Source organism: Branchiostoma floridae, chromosome 4 (genome assembly GCF_000003815.2).
Source record: "Branchiostoma floridae strain S238N-H82 chromosome 4, Bfl_VNyyK, whole genome shotgun sequence".
NCBI lineage: Eukaryota > Metazoa > Chordata > Leptocardii > Amphioxiformes > Branchiostomatidae > Branchiostoma > Branchiostoma floridae.
In genome coordinates, this window is record NC_049982.1 from 11,045,023 (window position 1) to 11,064,844 (window position 19,822).

General features: G+C 41.3%; 2 protein-coding genes across 4 annotated transcripts in view; both read right to left on the reverse strand.

Annotated features, from left to right (window-relative positions):
* Positions 1-1,921: 1,921 nt before the first annotated feature.
* LOC118413913 (solute carrier organic anion transporter family member 3A1-like) lies at positions 1,922-13,245 on the reverse strand. Its single transcript, XM_035817557.1, has 10 exons — positions 12,846-13,245; positions 10,901-11,709; positions 10,557-10,664; positions 10,117-10,311; positions 9,692-9,856; positions 9,241-9,442; positions 8,866-9,040; positions 3,821-4,014; positions 3,391-3,455; positions 1,922-3,048 (listed from the first exon to the last, which is right to left on the reverse strand). The coding sequence occupies exons 2-10, from the start codon at positions 11,670-11,672 to the stop codon at positions 2,840-2,842; spliced, it is 2,085 nt and encodes a 694-aa protein (XP_035673450.1). The 5' UTR covers positions 11,673-11,709; positions 12,846-13,245; the 3' UTR covers positions 1,922-2,839.
* A 785-nt stretch (positions 13,246-14,030) lies between these two features.
* The window catches only part of LOC118413912 (solute carrier organic anion transporter family member 3A1-like), a 6,240-nt gene continuing 448 nt past the window's right edge, over positions 14,031-19,822 (reverse strand). The window contains exons 2-10 of one of the 3 annotated variants that reach the window (XM_035817554.1): positions 18,116-18,910; positions 17,779-17,886; positions 17,337-17,531; positions 16,883-17,047; positions 16,345-16,546; positions 15,940-16,114; positions 15,485-15,678; positions 15,132-15,196; positions 14,031-14,941 (exon numbers count right to left, since the gene is read on the reverse strand). In XM_035817554.1, the coding sequence (XP_035673447.1) occupies positions 14,733-14,941; positions 15,132-15,196; positions 15,485-15,678; positions 15,940-16,114; positions 16,345-16,546; positions 16,883-17,047; positions 17,337-17,531; positions 17,779-17,886; positions 18,116-18,887 (2,085 nt within the window). In that variant the 5' untranslated portion in view covers positions 18,888-18,910 and the 3' untranslated portion in view covers positions 14,031-14,732. Of the gene's footprint in view, positions 14,942-15,131; positions 15,197-15,484; positions 15,679-15,939; positions 16,115-16,344; positions 16,547-16,882; positions 17,048-17,336; positions 17,532-17,778; positions 17,887-18,115; positions 18,928-19,822 lie in introns of all 3 variants that reach the window. The other 2 variants (XM_035817555.1, XM_035817553.1) reach the window with 2 other exon arrangements.

Below are 19,822 nucleotides of genomic sequence, written 5' to 3' on the forward strand. Positions count from 1 at the left end.
GACCTGCGTATGTCCATATGATCATATACCCGCTAATACCATATACATTACAGCGTGCGCACACAAAAGACTTTGTTGACGACAGCAGGTTATGATCATGGGGTAGAAAGTTGATTGCATTGATAATGCCACTTCATGTTTTGCGTCATATATATTTATATATAAATACTAATACGTTCTCTATAGAGATCAGAATTCAATGTCACAGTTTTGTTGAGACAAGGATAGATGGCATTTTTATAGATTCAATTGAAACGAAAAATCTGAGATAACCAGTGGGCTGCTCAATGTTTTGTTGGAAAGAGCGTTGTGAAGAAACATTTTTGAGATATGGTGAAATGAGCGTTTTTATTTCAATTGGCCAATTTGCGTGCGCACAGGTAACACTCCCTGGGAAGGGATGAATAACTTATCATATTGGTGCAATTAGGACGAGGCTTTCACCTCAGGGTGAAATATTCAAAGACTCAAAGGGGGAACATAGAAAAGCACAAAATTCCATTTACGTGCCTGGAGTGAGTTGATTCAATTAAGAGGTCTCTATTGATAAAGTTACGGGAGAAAAGACAACAACGAAACTTCCTTCCTCAAATCAACTTTGCAACCATTTTGTCTAACTTGAAGAAAATGATTCATGATTTCCTCAAAGTACAAAACTTACTCCGTGTAAATGTTGATTTTGCTCACAAAATGAAAGATCTAATTGTGTCATAAACGCAGCTATAAATATATCTGTACGTCATCTCATACCATAACTCATACCTTTCATTTCCGTGATATCGCAATTTCATCAAAACCACATTGAATAATTTATTGGTACAGGAAATACATGTACATGTACATGCCTGTGCATTGTTGTGGGTCGGGCGGTTAAGACTTCGGTATGTAAAACTCCGATTACAAAAGTCACGAGCAGACTCCTTGTGCTGCTGCAAAAATAGTACAAATTGCCAAATAGACTGAACAATTTGAACAGAGGAGTCAGTCAGCCAAGTTAGACAAAGGCAACTACTGCGGCCTTGCAACTGTGCAGACCTCTCATTCACCACATTTGGCCAACTTTTTTGTACTTTTCAGGAAGCAGTGGAGTTTGATTGAGACTAGAGTGTGCCATGCAGAGGGCATATTGGCACACATGGGCCAAAGAAACAGGGGGCGTTTCGTGTAGGTAGAGGATGTAGGTAGAGAATGAACATGTTGGTGTATTAGAGTCGATTCCATATTACCGAGAGGGTGTTTCTTGCCTTTTGTTCCAACATTTTGGAAATCTTTGTAACAATCTAACTGTGATAAGTAACTGTTTAGAACTATTTATAACATCTATGTGACGTTCTAAATATTTCTATAGTATTCAAACATGTTAGAAACATTTCTAACATCAAATACATTATTTCTGTTAGTTTCTAAACTGTTCCAACATAGATGCATCATTTGTGATCACATGTTCGAACATGGAAACGATATGATGAAACTGGGTCAGTGGGCTGGGAAGAGGGCAATTCACACATCCCTACCAAGTGCAGGAAATTATGTCTGTCTGCCACCTTCTCACAAAAGACTCACCAGTGTATACTAGAAAATCTAAAAATACAAGAGCCAAACAAAGGACCAAGCTTAGCAGCTTTGTTTATGGGGTCAATAAAAGTTTTTATGGAGGGAAAAATGACACAAAATGTTGGAACATGTTGGAACAGTAACAAAAACACATAGATGTTTGAAAATTGTTCTAAATAAAGACATAATTATATCAGTACTTTCCCAAATGTTCCAACAAATATAAAAAGGTTCAAACATGTTTAAATTTTCATTTTGAAATGTTTGAACAATTTCGAACTTAAGTGACTGAAATGTTCTTTTACTCAAAATAGTTCAAACTTATTACAAATATTATTTCAAAACCATCTCGGTGACTTGGAATTGAATTGAAATCTACCAGCCTACGATGGAACCAATATGCGAAAATATATGGGAATTTCACTTATTTAGACTAATTTTGCGGTTTGATCAAAAACATGGATGGTCATTGGATTAGAGGATCTGATATAACGTCCTTGATTAGAGCCACCAAAACAGATACCACAAAACTCGTAATGTTTATTGTTGATAACGTTAATGACCAAAGGCCTACACTGCATGTAGGAATTTCGCGAAAGTTCTGCGTGAGTAATGGACATGGCGAAATGTACATATGATAGGCACATGGTCACCATGATCAATGTACATATTATTGCATAAATCTATGAATATATATACATGTAACTATATCAGTTTACTCAAATAACGAATGCTAAGTGCAGTGATTTAGTCCGTGTGTTAATTCTAGACCATATCTTATATCTTATATTCACCGTGTATGCAGGTAGTATTTGAAATGCATCTTTCACCAGAACACCTATCATTAACAAATAATGAATCGGTACTTTATCTTTATTACAAGAGGGAACCGCATCACGACTGGTACTATGTTCCTAAAAATACATATATAACTGGTGTTCTATGATAACAGTTATTGATACGTCCTGTACGTCCTGTAACCTCTAAGCTTATCTAACTTTTCATTTTTTTGCACAACATTTTAAAGACTCCATGATAATGTTCACATTACTTATTGGCACTGTACAAATTCTTAATTTCACAAGCAGAGAGGAGCTCAAGCTTATCATTGTAAAAAAAAAAATTGTTTGTTAGCATCTACATTTTGACGCCTGAGTTAACGAGGTAGCTGCGGTAGAATAGGTTAAGAACATTATCAGTCCATCAAACATTATGGTAGCCTCAACAACAGCGCGCCGAAAAAAGTGAATATACCAGTAGACTTTGGGAGAATGCTTACAGAAACCTATTCCTCCCGGTACGATCTGTGGATGATATAAGCACAAAATAGCAAGATCGAACCCAGCAGAGTCCCTAGAGTGACGATCCCCAACATCAGGTATCGGTTCCAGTCGATGTCGTACACCAGGCATGCTCCTTGAGCGTCACAGTAGTTGGAGAAATAGATGCAGGTGAAGTCCATGGCCATCCCAAACAGGAAAGGAGCAGCGACACCTGCAACAAACCGAAAATAAGTACATGTGGGTCCTGACAGGACACATAATAAGTAAAGGGAGGATGTTTTCAAATTCTAATGCTAGAGATGGACAGACTAAAGAGTGTGTGTGTGTGTGTGTGTGTGTGTGTGTGTGTGTGTGTATGTGTGTGTGTGTGTGTGTGTGTGTGTGTGTGTGTGTGTGTGTGTGTGTGTGTGTGTGTGTGTGTATGTGTGTGTGATGTTTGTGTCTTTGTGTTTGTCCGTGTGTTTGTGTGTGTCTCTGTATGTGTGTGTCGGGGGGGGGGGGGGTTGCTGTGTGTGTGGCTGTGTGTCTGTGTGTCTGTGTGGGTTAGACTTACCAAAAGCTTTGACCGCAAACTGTATCACCCCTGTAGCAAGGGTGGATTCGTCTTGCTTGACAACTCTATAAAGAGAATGGAAAATGATGATGAATTAGACAACATGTCACGAATGGAAGTTTGTATTTACTCGCTGCATGACAATTAACATATATATTGAGTATGGGACAAGTGTATGCTCTTACTCTCACCCAAGGGCAGTAAAAGTCTAAATGACCTTGAAGACAATTGCTCAATTAAGGTACTGACCTTGAAGACAAACCACTACATTCAAACAATGTAGAACTGATCATTCCTTGTGTTTCCACTTACTAAAGGGACCTACAAACCATGTGTATTGATCAACTCTAAACAGCGGTCAATTTTAGCTGTAACATGTACCCTAGGCCTTCCCAGTAGTGGTAGAACAATGACTCGGTTCATGGCATACCTCAGCACTACAGTTGTTACAGGGGTGAAGGCGAAGAACGACACGAAGGCGACCACGAACAGCACGATCATGAAGAAGATGAACTTGTTGCACTGTCTGAGAGAGTTGCAGTCGTTGGTGGCAACGGATCCGCTGTGGTGTTCCTTCCGGATTTTCATCTTCCCGGGAGGGATACAGGAGCAATCTGTGTACAACTGACAATGACAATAATCATGTAAAGTTGATAACAATAGATGATAGCAATGTCATATGCAGAATTAAAATTAATTGAATAACCAATGTTGAACATTTCTTGTAATCTTCCTGTAAAATGTTCACGAAATAGTTAGGATCACAATACAGAGTTACAGCAACAGTTATATTGCAATGCAGGTGAAGTCAAGTCTAAGACTAGAGTTCCTCGAACACATATCTTCGCCAAATAAACAATTTCTATGGAAGATCGTTCTTCTTGAATGATTAATGTGTACGTGTATAAGTCCATATGTTATCTAGTCACCTGTAGTGGTTGGTTGGATTATGAACATTGTGAGTAGATTAGTCTATTCTATTGGTGTACATAATGCAGCAAATTTTTTGGCGATGTGAATGAATGTCTTTGCATAATCAGAACAATTTGTACAGGTATGAGGTTACTGTTCTATTTTGTGTTGTCATAATTACTTTCGGAGAGCTGGTTATGTTTTGGGTAGCGTTTGTATGTATGTATGTATGTTTGTATGTATGTAGAAACCAGCAAATTGAAGACCGGCTGAATGGATTGTAGTGATATTTGGTATGTGGGTAGGTCTTGGAAACCTGGAAACCACAGGAACACGCCAATAATTGCATTCGTCACTCACCAAACCCCGGCCACTGTTGGTCCTTCCAATTTACGGACCTTTTTAACTCACCAAGGGTCATCTAAGGGCCATATGTAAGGATTGCTACGACCCCCGCCTTGGTGAACGTTTGTTTCAATCTCATGAAAATAGAAAGTAAAGTTTTGCAGTCGCGAGTTAAGTCAGAGGTATTTTACAGAGTCCAAGGTTATGATTTCTGCGACTGTCCGATGACAGCCGCCTGTCACCTTTGGCGATTTGTATTTCTCGCAATGATGTCAGTTCTTTCTAGCCGACCTTTCCCTTACAATATGACATCTCTGTTAAGAGTTGAGGAACGCGTGGATAATTGACGGTGACCCTTTTGACCTAAGTGCTGTTCTGCAACATGTTGGGTTTGTCTTGTCCCAGCACTTGGTCACTTGTTGTTTTAACCTAGTTCACAGATGTAGCCACTATGTGTTACAAGCCGTCATTGTTCAATTATGTTATATTACTAACTTTACATAGTGCTTATTCGTTTGTTTAGACCCTTGTAGTGTTACTGGCACATGGAACACCAAGTTTCCTTGCAGTCCATCATAAGAAAATACACCTGAAGTGTCTCGTAGATATTAGCCCTACATCTTTATATCAAGTGATATTCGTCAAGTTCCCTCTACTACATTTTTACCGTTCCCATTATATAGTGTTGCTTTTATTGTTGATCTGTATATAGATATAAGCAACACTTGTATATAGATATGTTATATTTCAACTGCTATGAATCCTTTGCTGTGTCGTATTGACATCAATTCAGCAAGCTGTTTAATTGCTTAATTTTATAGATACGTGTTGGACACGGTCAGGCTTTGTATTTTGCTAAACATGAACCATGACCATTTATAGGCATTTTTTCAGCCAGTAGTCTCTACCAGACTCCAGCCTGGACGAATAGCACGGATGACCTGGTAACATCCCTGTCAATCAGAATTTCATGCTTCCAAGACAACGTCTGTTAATCAGGGAGCCCCTGCTTCCACTGGCTCTGTTGACCTACTTCTTCTCTATTTTTAGACATCTATGGGTCGATTCAAGTCCTTTCAGGTGACTCCGTCACAAGTATTTTTCAACCGTTATAGAAGTTTCCCTAAGTAATTATATCAAATACAGAGTGATTTATATAATTTGCATCTCATTATGTTGATAATCATCCAAAGTACCTACCTACCAAAAACAAAAAATATCCATCAATCCCCTCAGGAGTTATCCATCTAAAAAGTTACGAAATATAACACCCACTGCAATTCCAAACAAGCTGCTAGGGGGCCCAACATTAGACCATTGACTCCTAGTACCAACAGCTATCCACCAGTAAAAAATCATGAACCTGGCACTTCTGGAAAATTTAGGCGCAAACTTTGATGCTCACTTGCAGTACCAAAACAATTTGCCAGGAGGCCCATTATCGAACTTGACCTTTCTTTTTGTGTCCCCTACCTATCAACCAAATATCATTAGCATCCATCAAGAACATCTCAAGTTATCTTGCATACAGACAAACGCACTTACATACAAAGCCAGCTACAGCACCATGGGTAAAAGGTAGGTAAACATTCTCGCACATGACAATCCTTTCCACAACCGCTACACACCTGCCAAATATCGTGGAAATCGCCCAGCTACATTTTGACTTATGCTTCCCGAAAAAACACACAAAAAAATACCAAGCTCGCTAATGTACCATAGGAAAACGCCAGGTAACCCATTTTCGAACTAGGCATGCCTTTCAACAACCGCTACACACCTGCAAAAAATAAAAAAGTTCCATCCACAATTTCTCGAGTTATATCCTGTTGACCTACATACAGACCCAAGTCGGCAAAAACATAATCTTCTTGGCGAAGCTAAAGATGTCAAACCCAATAATAGATGCTCCTTCAGTTGATTAGCTATAGATGTTAGTCTTATGTATTCTTTGGCTTTCTCTAGAGAATGTTCATACAATTAGCCTTCGGGCATGATTTTGCAAAGAAATGACGAATTCAAATGTACGAAGGAAAGCTAATTGATAATAGAATATGGTTCACACCTATGTTGATCGCACATGCAGGTTTATTTATATTTCAGCCATACCATAGGTATTGTGAAATATATTGTATCCGTAATGTTTCTTCTTTCTTTCTCCTGTCAAATCTTCAAAGTGATTCATCTCCGCCGTTCCTGGACCGAATGACCTGAAATTTGGCACAAGGATAGGGTGGGCCAATACATTGATGCCTTTTTTTCATTTTTTTCATATCTGCCTCTAAAATGATTTTATTGAGGTTTAAAGGTCATGTTTGACCAAAACGGTATATTTTGGCCCCCTGTACCCTGGTATTACAATGGAACGACCTGAAATTTGGTGTAGATAGACATTAGATAGTTGGTAAAATGATCCAAGTAAAAAATTTTGGCATAAAGTACTTGAAATGCTTAATTTTAGCACTTTTCTGAGGGGAAATTGGTTTTCTTTCGACCTCTTCCCGTGAACTCCCGTGACCCCACACACCTGCGGCAGCCAGGGCTTTAGCGAGAGTTAATTGAATTTAATGAGCCAGCCAATCAGCGACGACGAAGGCGAATGCTAATTGATATTCATAAGCTGGCTTCCAATGCCGTATATACAGGCAGAAACACATGCATGGCATATTACAGCCTTACAGTGGCCATATGTCACCCTATGCCCTGTTTAAAATTGTAGTTTGCGAGGATTTGGAGTTCAGACAGGGTCATTTGAGCGGTAGCGGACGGTACGCATGCATTGAACGTTAGAATACAAGTCTTGGTCGTTGAATTAACCAACATTCCACATGGCAATATCAATCATTTTCGGCAGAATTGACTTTGGTAGGGTTAGTTGAGACAATCGAGAAAATGTTACTTGGCGGAAAACGCGGGAAAATTGGCTAATTTGCGTTTAGTTTTGATAGCGTAGGTTTGACAGCGGCGAGATTATTTTCTCATCAATATTTCTCGTCAGAATTATTTGAACTGTAAATCTAAACAATTGGCTTACATGTGCAATTTTTATATGAATTAAGATCAGTGGGTTCTAAAATTATGTGTAACTTATTTCTTTTAGTCAATAGATCAGCATTGTTTTCTATAGTGGCCAGATGTCTATAGTGGCAACATTTCTCTCACTGTACTGGAAAGAAAAGTGATGTATTTTTTTAGCAAATGTAGGTACTTCTAGTGTTGTTGTTGTTCTTGTTTTAGGCAAACTTTGTACATTAAAATTGTAAATAACTGCCAGAGTTTTAGCCCAATAAAACACTCTCAGTACAAGGGTATCACCACTGACCTCCGAAAAGAAACCCTCGAACAAGGTAGAAACTCCTATCCTCCGGGTCTCGCACGCTACGAGCAGGAAGTTATAACACTAACACAAGATTACGCCCGATAGCTGATTGCATACAAAGTAAAACAATTTAACAGTGGTATACAGGAGCATATACTTAACAAAGAAGGAAAATGAAATATATAGATAAAGCCACATCAAGTTAAGTTGTTGGTCCTGGAATTTTTCAGAAAAGAAATGAAGCGAAAGAGCGGTAAATTCTTTTAGAAATTCGAGACGTCTCCGTTTATGTAATGGCTCATACAAAACAAGAAAAAGATTTTAGTTTTCAGCTTGAAAAAAACAAACACTCCTACTACACAGTACCTGCACCTGCTTGGTAATTATTAAAACGTATGCCATACTTGAATAAAAAAAGTTCACTGCAATAATAAATGTACCCACCTCACAAGGAGCTTATAACGTTACTTAGACCTAGTTATCGTTACGGTAGTGGAAATTGTTGAATGGCTTCATGTAATTTCATGATGAAATTTTCTGAATGGAAGGTGCGGTGTTATTTTTTCACTTTCGGAAAAATAGTAGCTGCCACGATTCTAATAACCAATTAGTTATGCATAGGGGCTCATGTGGAAGAGTATATTCTTCCATATGGGCCGGGGGCATATTAGGCAAGCTCCGTTTTGACCTGGAATCAATTCACGATATTAGTTCCCTTTTGGGGATAAGTTCCATTTTTGCGCAGGGGTGACCTAGAACAGTCCAATGTTGCGTGGGAATGGGTATGGCTATAATATGCTGTATTTGCACCCAAGCAAATGTCGGCCTTTCTAGTTCAGTGAATACTTTTGTACTTCACTTGAGTACTTTTGTAATTGTGATATCATTTATTTTTTTACCATGACGTCCTTGTACTTGGTCTTCAGACTATCCTTACACCCGGCGAAGCACTGGTTGAAGTACATGATCTTGTCTGGGCCGCAGACAGGGCTGAACTCTCGTGGGCAGACGCAGTCTTTGTTACACTCGGCCTGGAGGTTGGCGTGGGAGAGGGGCTGTCTTCCCGACTGGGATCTGAAAAGTGACCGTGATCAGTTGACGGTTAGTTCAAATGCAACATACATGGCATGCACGCACACACACACACACACACACACACACACACACACACACACACACACACACACACACACACACACACACATTCGATCACTTGATCTTCATCGACGTATTGAAAGAGTCATTCCTGATACCAGAACTCCTGCCCAACTTACGCTGTAGCTCCGTACTCGGTCATGATGCCTGCGATGGGTACAGGCTCACAGTACAGAAACATGCCGGGGATGATCGCCATGGCAACCACCAGGAACAGCCAGGCCAGCAGCTGGATAGAGTTCCGCCCGGACACCTTACACAGCCGCATCAGCACCCCGGAGCTCAGCGTGCCCAGCAACGTCGCCGGGAGAACCACGATTCCTAGAAGTAGAATCGTTATACATGACCTTCGTAACGGTGACATGCAGATTAAGTCATTAGATAGACCAAATTTTGAGTAGAAGGTAGAAGCGTCACGGGTTATACATGACCTTCTTAACTGCAGACATGCTGAATCATTAAATAAGACCAATTGATTTGGATACTGTGTAGTCTTTAATGAACAACAACAAGGAAAACAAGATATCCGATAAAAGCAGGTCCTTTAGACCCGATGAAAATCACACAGACCTTTCAGTGCACTTGAGTTCGCCTTTGTGATTGAGAACTGTATCTCCAGGTACTTGGGTATGTACGTGGCGAAACCGTTTCTGACAGCCGATATGACGAAGATGGCGAGCAGGATAAGAACGTATACGCTGTTGGTGAACAGGCAACCCAACGTCGTAAATAAGCCTGCAGGAGAGATAACATCAATTATATATGTATATACTGTGATGTACAAAGAGAAAGTAGACGTTTGGTAAGCTCTGTTTTGTGGCTCCGATGACGTGATATGCCCCTGACAGATTCCGGGACACCAGAAAGGTAGCCTGATTAGAAGCAGGGCCTCACTTACAAGGTTACTACACAAAATCGTACACCTCATTTGAGCTGGATAAAATTGAAATAGATAAATGATAAAATGAGGTTTGCGGCAAAACGGAAAAGCTCACTTTTGTCGGCGAGGTATTGTCGCTCTGTGCGAGAGGGTAGGATCCTGGAGGTCTCCTTGAGGCTGACATCATGAGGCTTTTTCATCTTCTTGGGAAAGAGGCAGAGAGGAAGGCTGAAGAAGAAGAACGCAGCGGCCAGCGGGAGGAACCCTAACCACCACGCCCCTATCCACCTGTCGTCCGAGTAGTCGATTCCTACAGTTTAACATGTAATAAGATGTTAAGGAAACCGTAATCCATGTACGAAGATAGAATAAGAACCCTTTCTCACTACGCACTGAATATCCAACACAAGAATCAGAAACTTGCAAGACCAACTGGACAGACTGTTGATTATTTTGGAGTACCTGCTTCTAGTGTTCTTGAGTGGCTGCTAGTTCTATTTGGTACTCAGTAATTGATTCAAGGTATTATGGAATGTACCACGAATGCATACTTACCAATCTTAGAGGGGCCAACAAAGAGAAAGTCAACGTGGTACCGAAGTACAAAGGAGCTGAAAAGGAGACCAAGAGGGTTGCCCGTGTTGGGTAGGACAAGAGCTAAACCTGAAAAGAAAAAAAAACACGTCATCAAATATAGCATTTTGCAGAGAAAGATATCGTTAGCATTTTGGATAGAGAAAATGTCTTAGAATTTGTTTAATGATTGATATTTTTCATTTTAAAATGGTCACAGTTTCTGATCGGGACCGTACGTTCGTTTGGTCAGTGACCTTAATGTGGATATGTTGCTATCAAAAACTGTACCTGTGTCCTAATCTGAGAGTTGAGTTGTGACTTACCGATGTACAATGGTGAGCTCTCTTTTGTCACGTGATCATCAATGTATGTTGTTCCAAGAGGCAATGCGGGCGCTCCACCAATCCCCATCATGAACGTTGCAACCGTCAACATGACGTACCAGAACAAATTCATGGAATGAGCGTGTTTGCAATTCTCCACGTCGGTTGTGTTTTGCGCCTTCCCCGGTGTACAGACAATCTCTTCTTCGCCTTCCTCGATGACGTGCCTTGGCATGAAGAAATATGGCAGTGCAAAGATGACGCAGCTAATTCCGATCAACATTGTGCCATAGGCGATCCACTTGGGACGATGTGCCCCCTGCTTTCCTCCGTAATAAGACACCAAAAGGACCATGATAAGGTAACCTGCGTCATGCCCGCCGTACATGATGCCTGTGTACTTACTTTCCATGTCAAACGTCTTTTCTATAGTGGCTAATATCCCAACTCTGTAGCCGATTGTTGTGTTGATCAAGGCGCACACGATTGCCCAGATTGCCGCGAAAAGTTTGGGACTTGCGCAGCACTGACAGCAGTCCGGATGGCTGCAGCCGCAGCCGCACCTGTTCTCCGGTTTCTCCCAGTTGTCCTCGTCATTTTCTCCGAACAAATCTTGTAGACTGGACGAGTCGTCAGTGCCTCCAACGAACAGTCTACGATGTAAAGTTCCAGGGGACGGAAGGGGGCGTGGTTTCGGTTCCTCCCTATTCTTACCAGCCATTAATCTGTCCGAGTCTGCATCGACGAGTGGCTGTAGATCTATGTCAGACATGGTGACGGTCACACTTGTCCACACCTGAGTCAAAAGCCTGGGACAAAAAGTCTACAGTGTTTATCCACATTTTAAAACATTGGATTTTCAACCTGTAAGCCTGTGGTACCATACCAGCCATTCGAACAACTTAAACTGATTTACGTTTTACACGTTTGGCACGAGGTACAAACATAACTTTGGGCTAAGAAGCATAAAGGTGGCAGAACATGGCAATTATCCGCGGCCCAGAAGTTATGGGGGTATAAAGCATTGCGTCACAGTACTTGAAAGGGCCGTAGTTATTCTTCTGTATACGTAAACAACAGAGTACCCTGAACTTATGAAATATTTGTAAATTACTTGTCATCTTCATCATCAGTCCAGTAGCTTTTTACTTTCATTCGTAGGGGCAGCACAACAATTATCATGCTGACTCAACAGGCAGTTCTTTCCCTGGCGAAGCCAAGGCTTATCTCCTCTCCAGGGCATGTGAATGTAAATCACCGTATGGATGATACAAGACGGAGATTCCGGGTGATTTGTGGTGAATCACCAACTCCAGACAGAATGATCTGCACCATCGCACACCGGGGTATGCCCCAACTCTTTTTCGAAAGGTTGAGTGAATTGGGGAAGGACGTGTATAAAAGGGCCTTTCCTAATAGCACAAGTTCGGTGACAAGGCAGGATTCAAACCGGTTAACCCGGGACCTTTATATTCCTGATCCAAACACGCTGCAAATTACAACACGCGAAATCGCTTGTGAACCCTGCCATTATTTTGTTTGTGCCGAGCATGCTCACTTTGGTGTCCTTCACCATGTAAATCCCCATAGGCGAAATATTGTCATGTATGTCAGTAATTGACGTCATCAGCTCACTTGAACTGTATCATTTCTGTTCTGTCACCGCCAGAAACTTCCGTTGCCACGGCAACGACCCCGGCCCCATGCTTCATATGGCTTATTGTGTGCCAACCAGAAGAGTAAATTGGTGAAGCTGCCCCTCGGATAGGCCTTGTACGGGCAACAACTGCTAGGTACCGCAAGGTTGGCAGCTCTAATCGATCAAAATAAGCCCAATGCCATGTCGTTTCTAGTAACAAGTTGCCACCCATTTTTGAAAAACTAGAGAACCACGGTATCACTTTCAATGTTGATATAATTCTCGTATGACGTTTACAACACTTACCTTGTCAAGAAAAGGGCTCTTCGAGGAATGCCGATTTCTCAAGTACACAGAATAATGTGGTAAAAACCAGTATGTTGGATAGGATATGTTCTCAGCAACCCAGATGTTGGGACTTAACTTAACCAGATGCGACCAGTAGTTGTTTAGCCCCTGGCGTTCTGGTGACAGCAATTTGTCACGCTCCACGAGAGACAACAATTGCGTGATAGCAGCGTACATGTAGTCCGTAATGTGGAAAAGACTTTAACTCTCTAGGCAGTTAAACGTTAAGTTTCAGTATTTGTTCCCAATAGCAGCAACGTCAGTAATAAGTGTGATATACCAGTACTAAAAGAAGTCGTATGCTGTTAACATAAATTTAGAAAGGATAACGCTGGTAACGCTTGATAACGCTGCCTTTTCTTTATCTATACAGGCTTCCCATTGACGTCATGCTAATTATAATTTGAATCCCCTGGAGACCATGTTGGCGGATAATTAGATTAAGCAATGGCACCTTCGTGTGTTTTTCGGACGAAAACTGCAATTCAATATGGTGCATATTACGTCAAATGGAACGCCTGCATACATCTTTCACAGGGGGCAGCCATGGTAGATCTAAGACGAGTTCAATGAGGCAAACAAAAGACTGTCCATCATAATTAGCAGGTCAACCAATGATACCCTACCAATTAGGAAAGCGACCAATAAGAGAATGGCTGCATGTTCGTCAAATATATATATTTGCATTATTATGTTTTTATTTTGCATATCTTAAGGGACTATGGGATCAGTCTACGCCACTCTAATTTGCTACATCTTTCGGTGTATGACACACGACATTTGATCTTATATTGTGAAAAGTTGTGTGGTTTGAGAGAAAACTAATTAAATGGGAGCTGATCTTAAAAATAGTTTTGTCTGACATTTGTCTAGAATCTACGTTCCAGCATAGAATCAGAAGCAAGCGCTACTAGAAGCCTGCATGCGAAGAAGGCTAGCATATTAACACATACGGGCCCATGAAACAGGGGTCGTTTCTTCTTGTGGGGAGGGGTTGGTAGAGAATGGACTTCGGGGTATATTACCAGCCCACAATGGGATCAAGATCTAAACTATAGGGGACACTAGAATAAGACTTAAGACGAAGCTTGCAAATGAATCATATACTGGATGGTCATTCGATTCAAGCACAGATACAACAAATTTCATAATGCCTATTGTTGATAACTTTAATGACCGAAGCATACACTATATTATACATAGGAAGTTTAAGTTGGCAAACAATTGACCCAAGGATAAACACGGCATATGATAGGTACTTGGTCACCATGAACAATGTGTCAATTACATGTTATTGTATACGTCTATGAATAGTGTTACATATCATTGTACTCATCTTAGGTGCAGTTAGTTTGTTCGTTTATTATTCTAGGCAGACCTTATTATACGAAGTTCACCATGTGTGTAGGTCGTATTTCAAATACATATTTACACCAGAACATTGATCATTAATAGATAATGTATTATCTTTATTACAAGAGGGAACCACATCATGAATGGTACTATGTTCCTACAAATACATGTAGATGTAACTGGTGTTCTATGAGAACAGTTATTGATACCATCCTGTAACGTCTAATTATAAGCTTATCTAATTTTTTCTTTTCAATTTTTTTCCACTACATTTCAAATATCAACCCAAGAGATGCTATCGATAAAGCTTTTCACAAGTAGAGATGAACTCAATCTTATTACTGTTTGTTAACATCTATAGTGACTTTTTGACGCCTTACTTTACGATGTTGCTGCGGTAGAATGGGTTAAGAAATTATCAGTCTATCAAACATTATGTTTGCCTCAACAACAGCCGAAAGGTGAAAATACTGACTTTGGGAGAATGCTAACCTATTCCTCCCGGTACGATCTGTGGATGATATAAGCACAAAATAGCAAGATAGAACCCAACAGAGTCCCTAGAGTGACGATCCCCAACATCAGGTATCGGTTCCAGTCGATGTCGTACACCAGGCATGCTCCTTGAGCGTCACAGTAGTTGGAGAAATAGATGCAGGTGAAGTCCATGGCCATCCCAAACAGGAAAGGGGCAGCGGCACCTGAAACAAACCAGATATAAGTACTGTGTATCGATCCTGTCAGGACATATAATAAGTAACTGGAGGGATGATTTCAAAGTCTGATACCAGACTTGGTGTATGTGTGTGAGTGTGTTCTTAATATGAATCACAAGAGAAGCGAGGGGTGTTTTCAATATCTGATGCCAGATCTGGGCTTGTATGTACCTACCAATAGCTTTGATTGCAAACTGTATCATTCCTGTCGCAAGGGTGGATTCGTCTTTCTTGACAACTCTGTTTGAAAAGGGAAAAAACAATACTCAAGATGAAGAATTAGACGAGATACCAAATGATAAAGCAGTAAACGTTTATATGACCATGAAGACAATTTTCTAATTGAACAAAAAAAGGAACCACTACCTTTTACCATACCAAAAAAAGTACCGATTATCCCATGATGTTTCCACTCACTAAAAGGACCTACAATTTTCAAGTATCGTAATCCATACGCTGGGTCTGACAGCTGCCCACCCCCAATAGTAGAAGAACAACGTCAGTTCATGCTACATGTATACGGCATACCTTAGTACTGCAGTGATAATAGGTGTGAAGGCGAAGAACGACACGAAGGCGACCACAAGCAGCACGATCATGAGGAAGATGAAGTTGTTGCACTGCCCGAGAGAGTTGCAGTCGTTGGTGGCCACGGATCCGGTGTAGTGTTCCTTCCGAACCTTCATCTTCCCGGGAGGTATACAGGAGCAATCTGTGTACAACTGACAATAAAGTTGATGTGAATAAATGACTGGAATAAACTTGATGTATCATAAGTTGTTATAACCATTGCGATAACAATACTGTATGCATCATTTAGATTGTCTAATCCACGTTGAACTTTTCTTCTATAGGATCTTTCTAAAAAGGTTTCACAGAATAGATGTCCATGACATAAAGTATGCAACCACAGAATCGGAATGTACACATTAAAGCTACATGTACACAGCGTAATATGATTGATAACCTAAGTGAAATCTTACCATGACGTCCTTGTACTTGGTCTTCAGACTGTCCTTACACCCGGCGAAGCACTGGTTGAAGTACATGATCTTGTCTGGGCCGCAGACAGGGCTGAACTCCCGTGGGCAGACGCAGTCTTTGTTACACTCGGCCTGGAGGTTGGCGTGGGGGAGGGGCTGTCTTCCCGACTGGGATCTGAAAAGTGATATATAGTTGATGGTAATTTGATGGAAACTCATGCAAGTGCTGGCAACCAGACACCCATGCGCACAAGCGCGCGTGCACAGTCAGTGTGGCATACACGCATGCTAGCTCCATGTTTGGTGACTTGCCTTGTACATCATCATCATCATCAGGCCCTGTACATAAACCCGGCTAAATAACCAATTAAAACTACTGCTGAAGTTAAAAAGAAAACAACTTACGCTGTAGCTCCGTACTCGGTCATGATGCCTGCGATGGGTACAGGCTCACAGTACAGGAACATGCCGGGGATGATCGCCATGGCAACCACCAGGAACAGCCAGGCCAGCAGCTGGATAGAGTTCCGCCCGGACACCTTACACAGCCGCATCAGCACCCCGGAACTCAGCGTGCCCAGCAACGTCGCCGGGAGAACCACGATTCCTAGAGCAGAAGAGTTATACATGACCTTCGTAACCATGACATACTGAATCATTCATTGTGCAGAAAGGCTAGGCTTCAAATGCAGTCGGATATCACGGATTCCAATTTGCAACACCCTATTAAGCCATTAGATAGACCAAAGTCACCAAACGTTCAGTAGACTATGTAGGAGAGGTAGAAGAGCTAACTGCTTATACACGACCTTCTAATTGACATGCCAGGTCATTAAATCACGATAATACCAAACGTTTGAGTGAGTACAAGTAGTAAATTCTTTCAAATGTACAAACAACTTGAGAGAACAGATCATTTGGAAACAGTGGACAATGTACAGACCTATCAGTGCACTTGCGTTCGCCTTTGTGATTGAGAACTGTATCTCCAGGTACTTGGGTATGTACATAGAAAAACCGTTGGTGACGGCCGATATGACGAAGATACCGAGCAGGATGAGAACGTACACGCTATTGGAAAAGAGGCAACCCAACGTCGTAAACAAGCCTGCAGGAATAGAAATAAACTTGTAAGCGATACATCTGTATCCAAACTCACATATGTAATGGGCTTGCTGTTGATAACGCAAATGCGATGTATGAAGAGAAAATAAACTTTTGCTAAGCTCTTTTTAAGTGGTATGCCACTGACTCATTCTAGGCCATCAAAGATACAATTTTCAGAAGTAGCACATCACGTAACTGCCTTACAAAATCTCATATCTCATTTGATCTGGATGAAAATGACATAGAATTACAATACAAATAAATTTTCAAGGGGAAGGACAGAAACTCACCTTTGTCGGCGAGGTATTGCCGCTCTGCGAGAGAGGGAAGAATCCTGGAGGTCTCCTTAAGGCCAACTTCATGAGGCTTTTTCATCTTCTTGGGAAAAAGGCAGAGAGGAAGGCTGAAGAAGAAGAACGCAGCGGCCAGAGGGAGGAACCCTAACCACCACGCCCCTATCCACCTGTCGTCCGAGGAGTCGATTCCTAGAATTGAACATGTAATGAAATGTTGAGGCAACCCAAATCTGTGTAAGATGATCTACTACTAATAATAAGAAACTCTTTCTGTCCTTCCTCAATACGCACTGAATATCCATCAGAAGAATCGGAAACTCGCAAGGCCAACTAGATAAATTGTTACATTATCCTACAGCATCTGCTAGTATTGTAGACTAGCTGCTAATTCTATTTGGTACTATAATTTATTCAAAATACATGAATGCATACTCACCAATCTTAGAAGGGCTAATAAAGAGGAAGTCAACATAGTACCGAAGTACAAAGGAGCTGAAAATGAGACCAAGAGCGTTGCCGGTGTTGGGTAGGACCAGAGCTAAACCTGGAAAATAAAAAACACGTTTTCACAGAGAATATTCGCAGGAATTTGACACTATATCGTTTACATTTCAAATGAAGAAAATATGTTGTCATTCGTTTAATGGTGAATTTTAAAATAATTAGGATTTGTCGTCGCTCTGTTCACTGATCTACATGCTTAAAATGATGAGCTGTTGTGAAAGGCTGTACATGTTCCTTAAGCTAGCTGACAATTGACAAATGTGACTTACCGATGTACAATGGTGAGCTCTCCTTTGTCACGTGATCGTCGATGTACGTTGTCCCAAGCGGCAATGCGGGCGCCCCACCAATCCCCATCATGAACGTTGCAACCGTCAACATGACGTACCAGAACAAATTCATGGAATGAGCGTGTTTGCAATTCTCCACGTCGGTTGTGTTTTGCGCCTTCCCCGGTGTACAGACAATCTCTTCTTCGCCTTCCTCGATGACGTGCCTTGGCATGAAGAAATATGGCAGTGCAAAGATGACGCAGCTAATTCCGATCAACATTGTGCCATAGGCGATCCACTTGGGACGATGTGCTCCCTGCTTTCCTCCGTAATAAGACACCAGAAGGACCATGATGAGGTACCCTGCGTCATGCCCACCGTACATGATGCCTGTGTACTTACTCTCCATGTCAAACGTCTTTTCTATAGTGGCTAATATCCCAACTCTGTAGCCGATTGTTGTGTTGATCAAGACGCACACGATTGCCCAGATTACCGCGAAAAGTTTGGGACTTGCACAGCACTGACAGCAGTCAGGATGGCAGCAGCCACAGCCGCATCTGTTCTCCGGTTTCTCCCAGTCGTCCTCGTCATTTTCTCCGAACAGGTCTTGCATACTGGACGAGTCGTCGGTGCCGCCAACGAACAGTCTACGGTGCAACGTTCCAGGGGACGGAGGAGGGCGCGGTTTCGGTTCCTCTCTCTTCTTACCCGCCATTAATCTGTCAGAGTCTGCATCGACGAGCGGCTGTAGATCTATGTCAGACATGGTGATGGTCACACTTGTCCACACCTGAGTCAAAAGCCTGCTGAAAAAAGAGCCTAGGGTTTATCCACATTGAGACACAGTTATTTTAGTGTTTCAGCCTGTAATGTAGGTGATTATGCCAGCCATTCGAATAACTTAAAAAAGATTATTATACTTCACTGATCATTCATGGCACATGGGGACCGACACGTGTTTTGCACATGACACAAATCTAGCCTCAGGTTAAAAGTGTTTTAACAGTCACCTAAAATCAATATGTTGGGTTTGCTGCAAAAATGTATGACAAACTAGACCGGTCATTGATGTTATCTTACCAACAAGAGGAATGAATTTTCTTGATAGCTGGATGGGATCATGTCCTTAATACCTCAATCTGAAAAGGTCTTTCAAAGCATGAAATTGGTTTTGCTTAATCAAGCATAACATGCAATGACATACGGCACGGATAGCTTTCACAACTTTGCTACCTGCAAGAACGATTTTTCTGCATTAAGCGTAAGAAGTTCGATAGTTTTTAATGTTGTATTTTAAAATTTTAGGGGTTGTGAAATTTTAGCATATTTTGAGGATCATCTGACTAGATAGGGTGTCACCTGTCACCTGTCAGACAACTACGTCGTAATTAAAAATGGCGCCCCGTCCAAGATGGCGTCTTAATAATTTCGTTAACTTCGTTATCTCACAAAACACTGTCCAAATGTTCTCGCAAGAACACAACGACCGGCAAGTTCAACAAAGCAACTCAGCTGGTGGTGCTAGTGCAATCTACAGAATCAAATTCAGTAAAATATGACCATGTTGATCACACACAATAAAAACTTCTAAAGTTTTCATAGTTTCTACACTTTTCCCAGGAACTAATCAAGTGATATTGAAAGGTAAAAATCGGAGCTCTTGACAAATTTCGTGCATTGGGAGCAAACTGCTCTAACTTA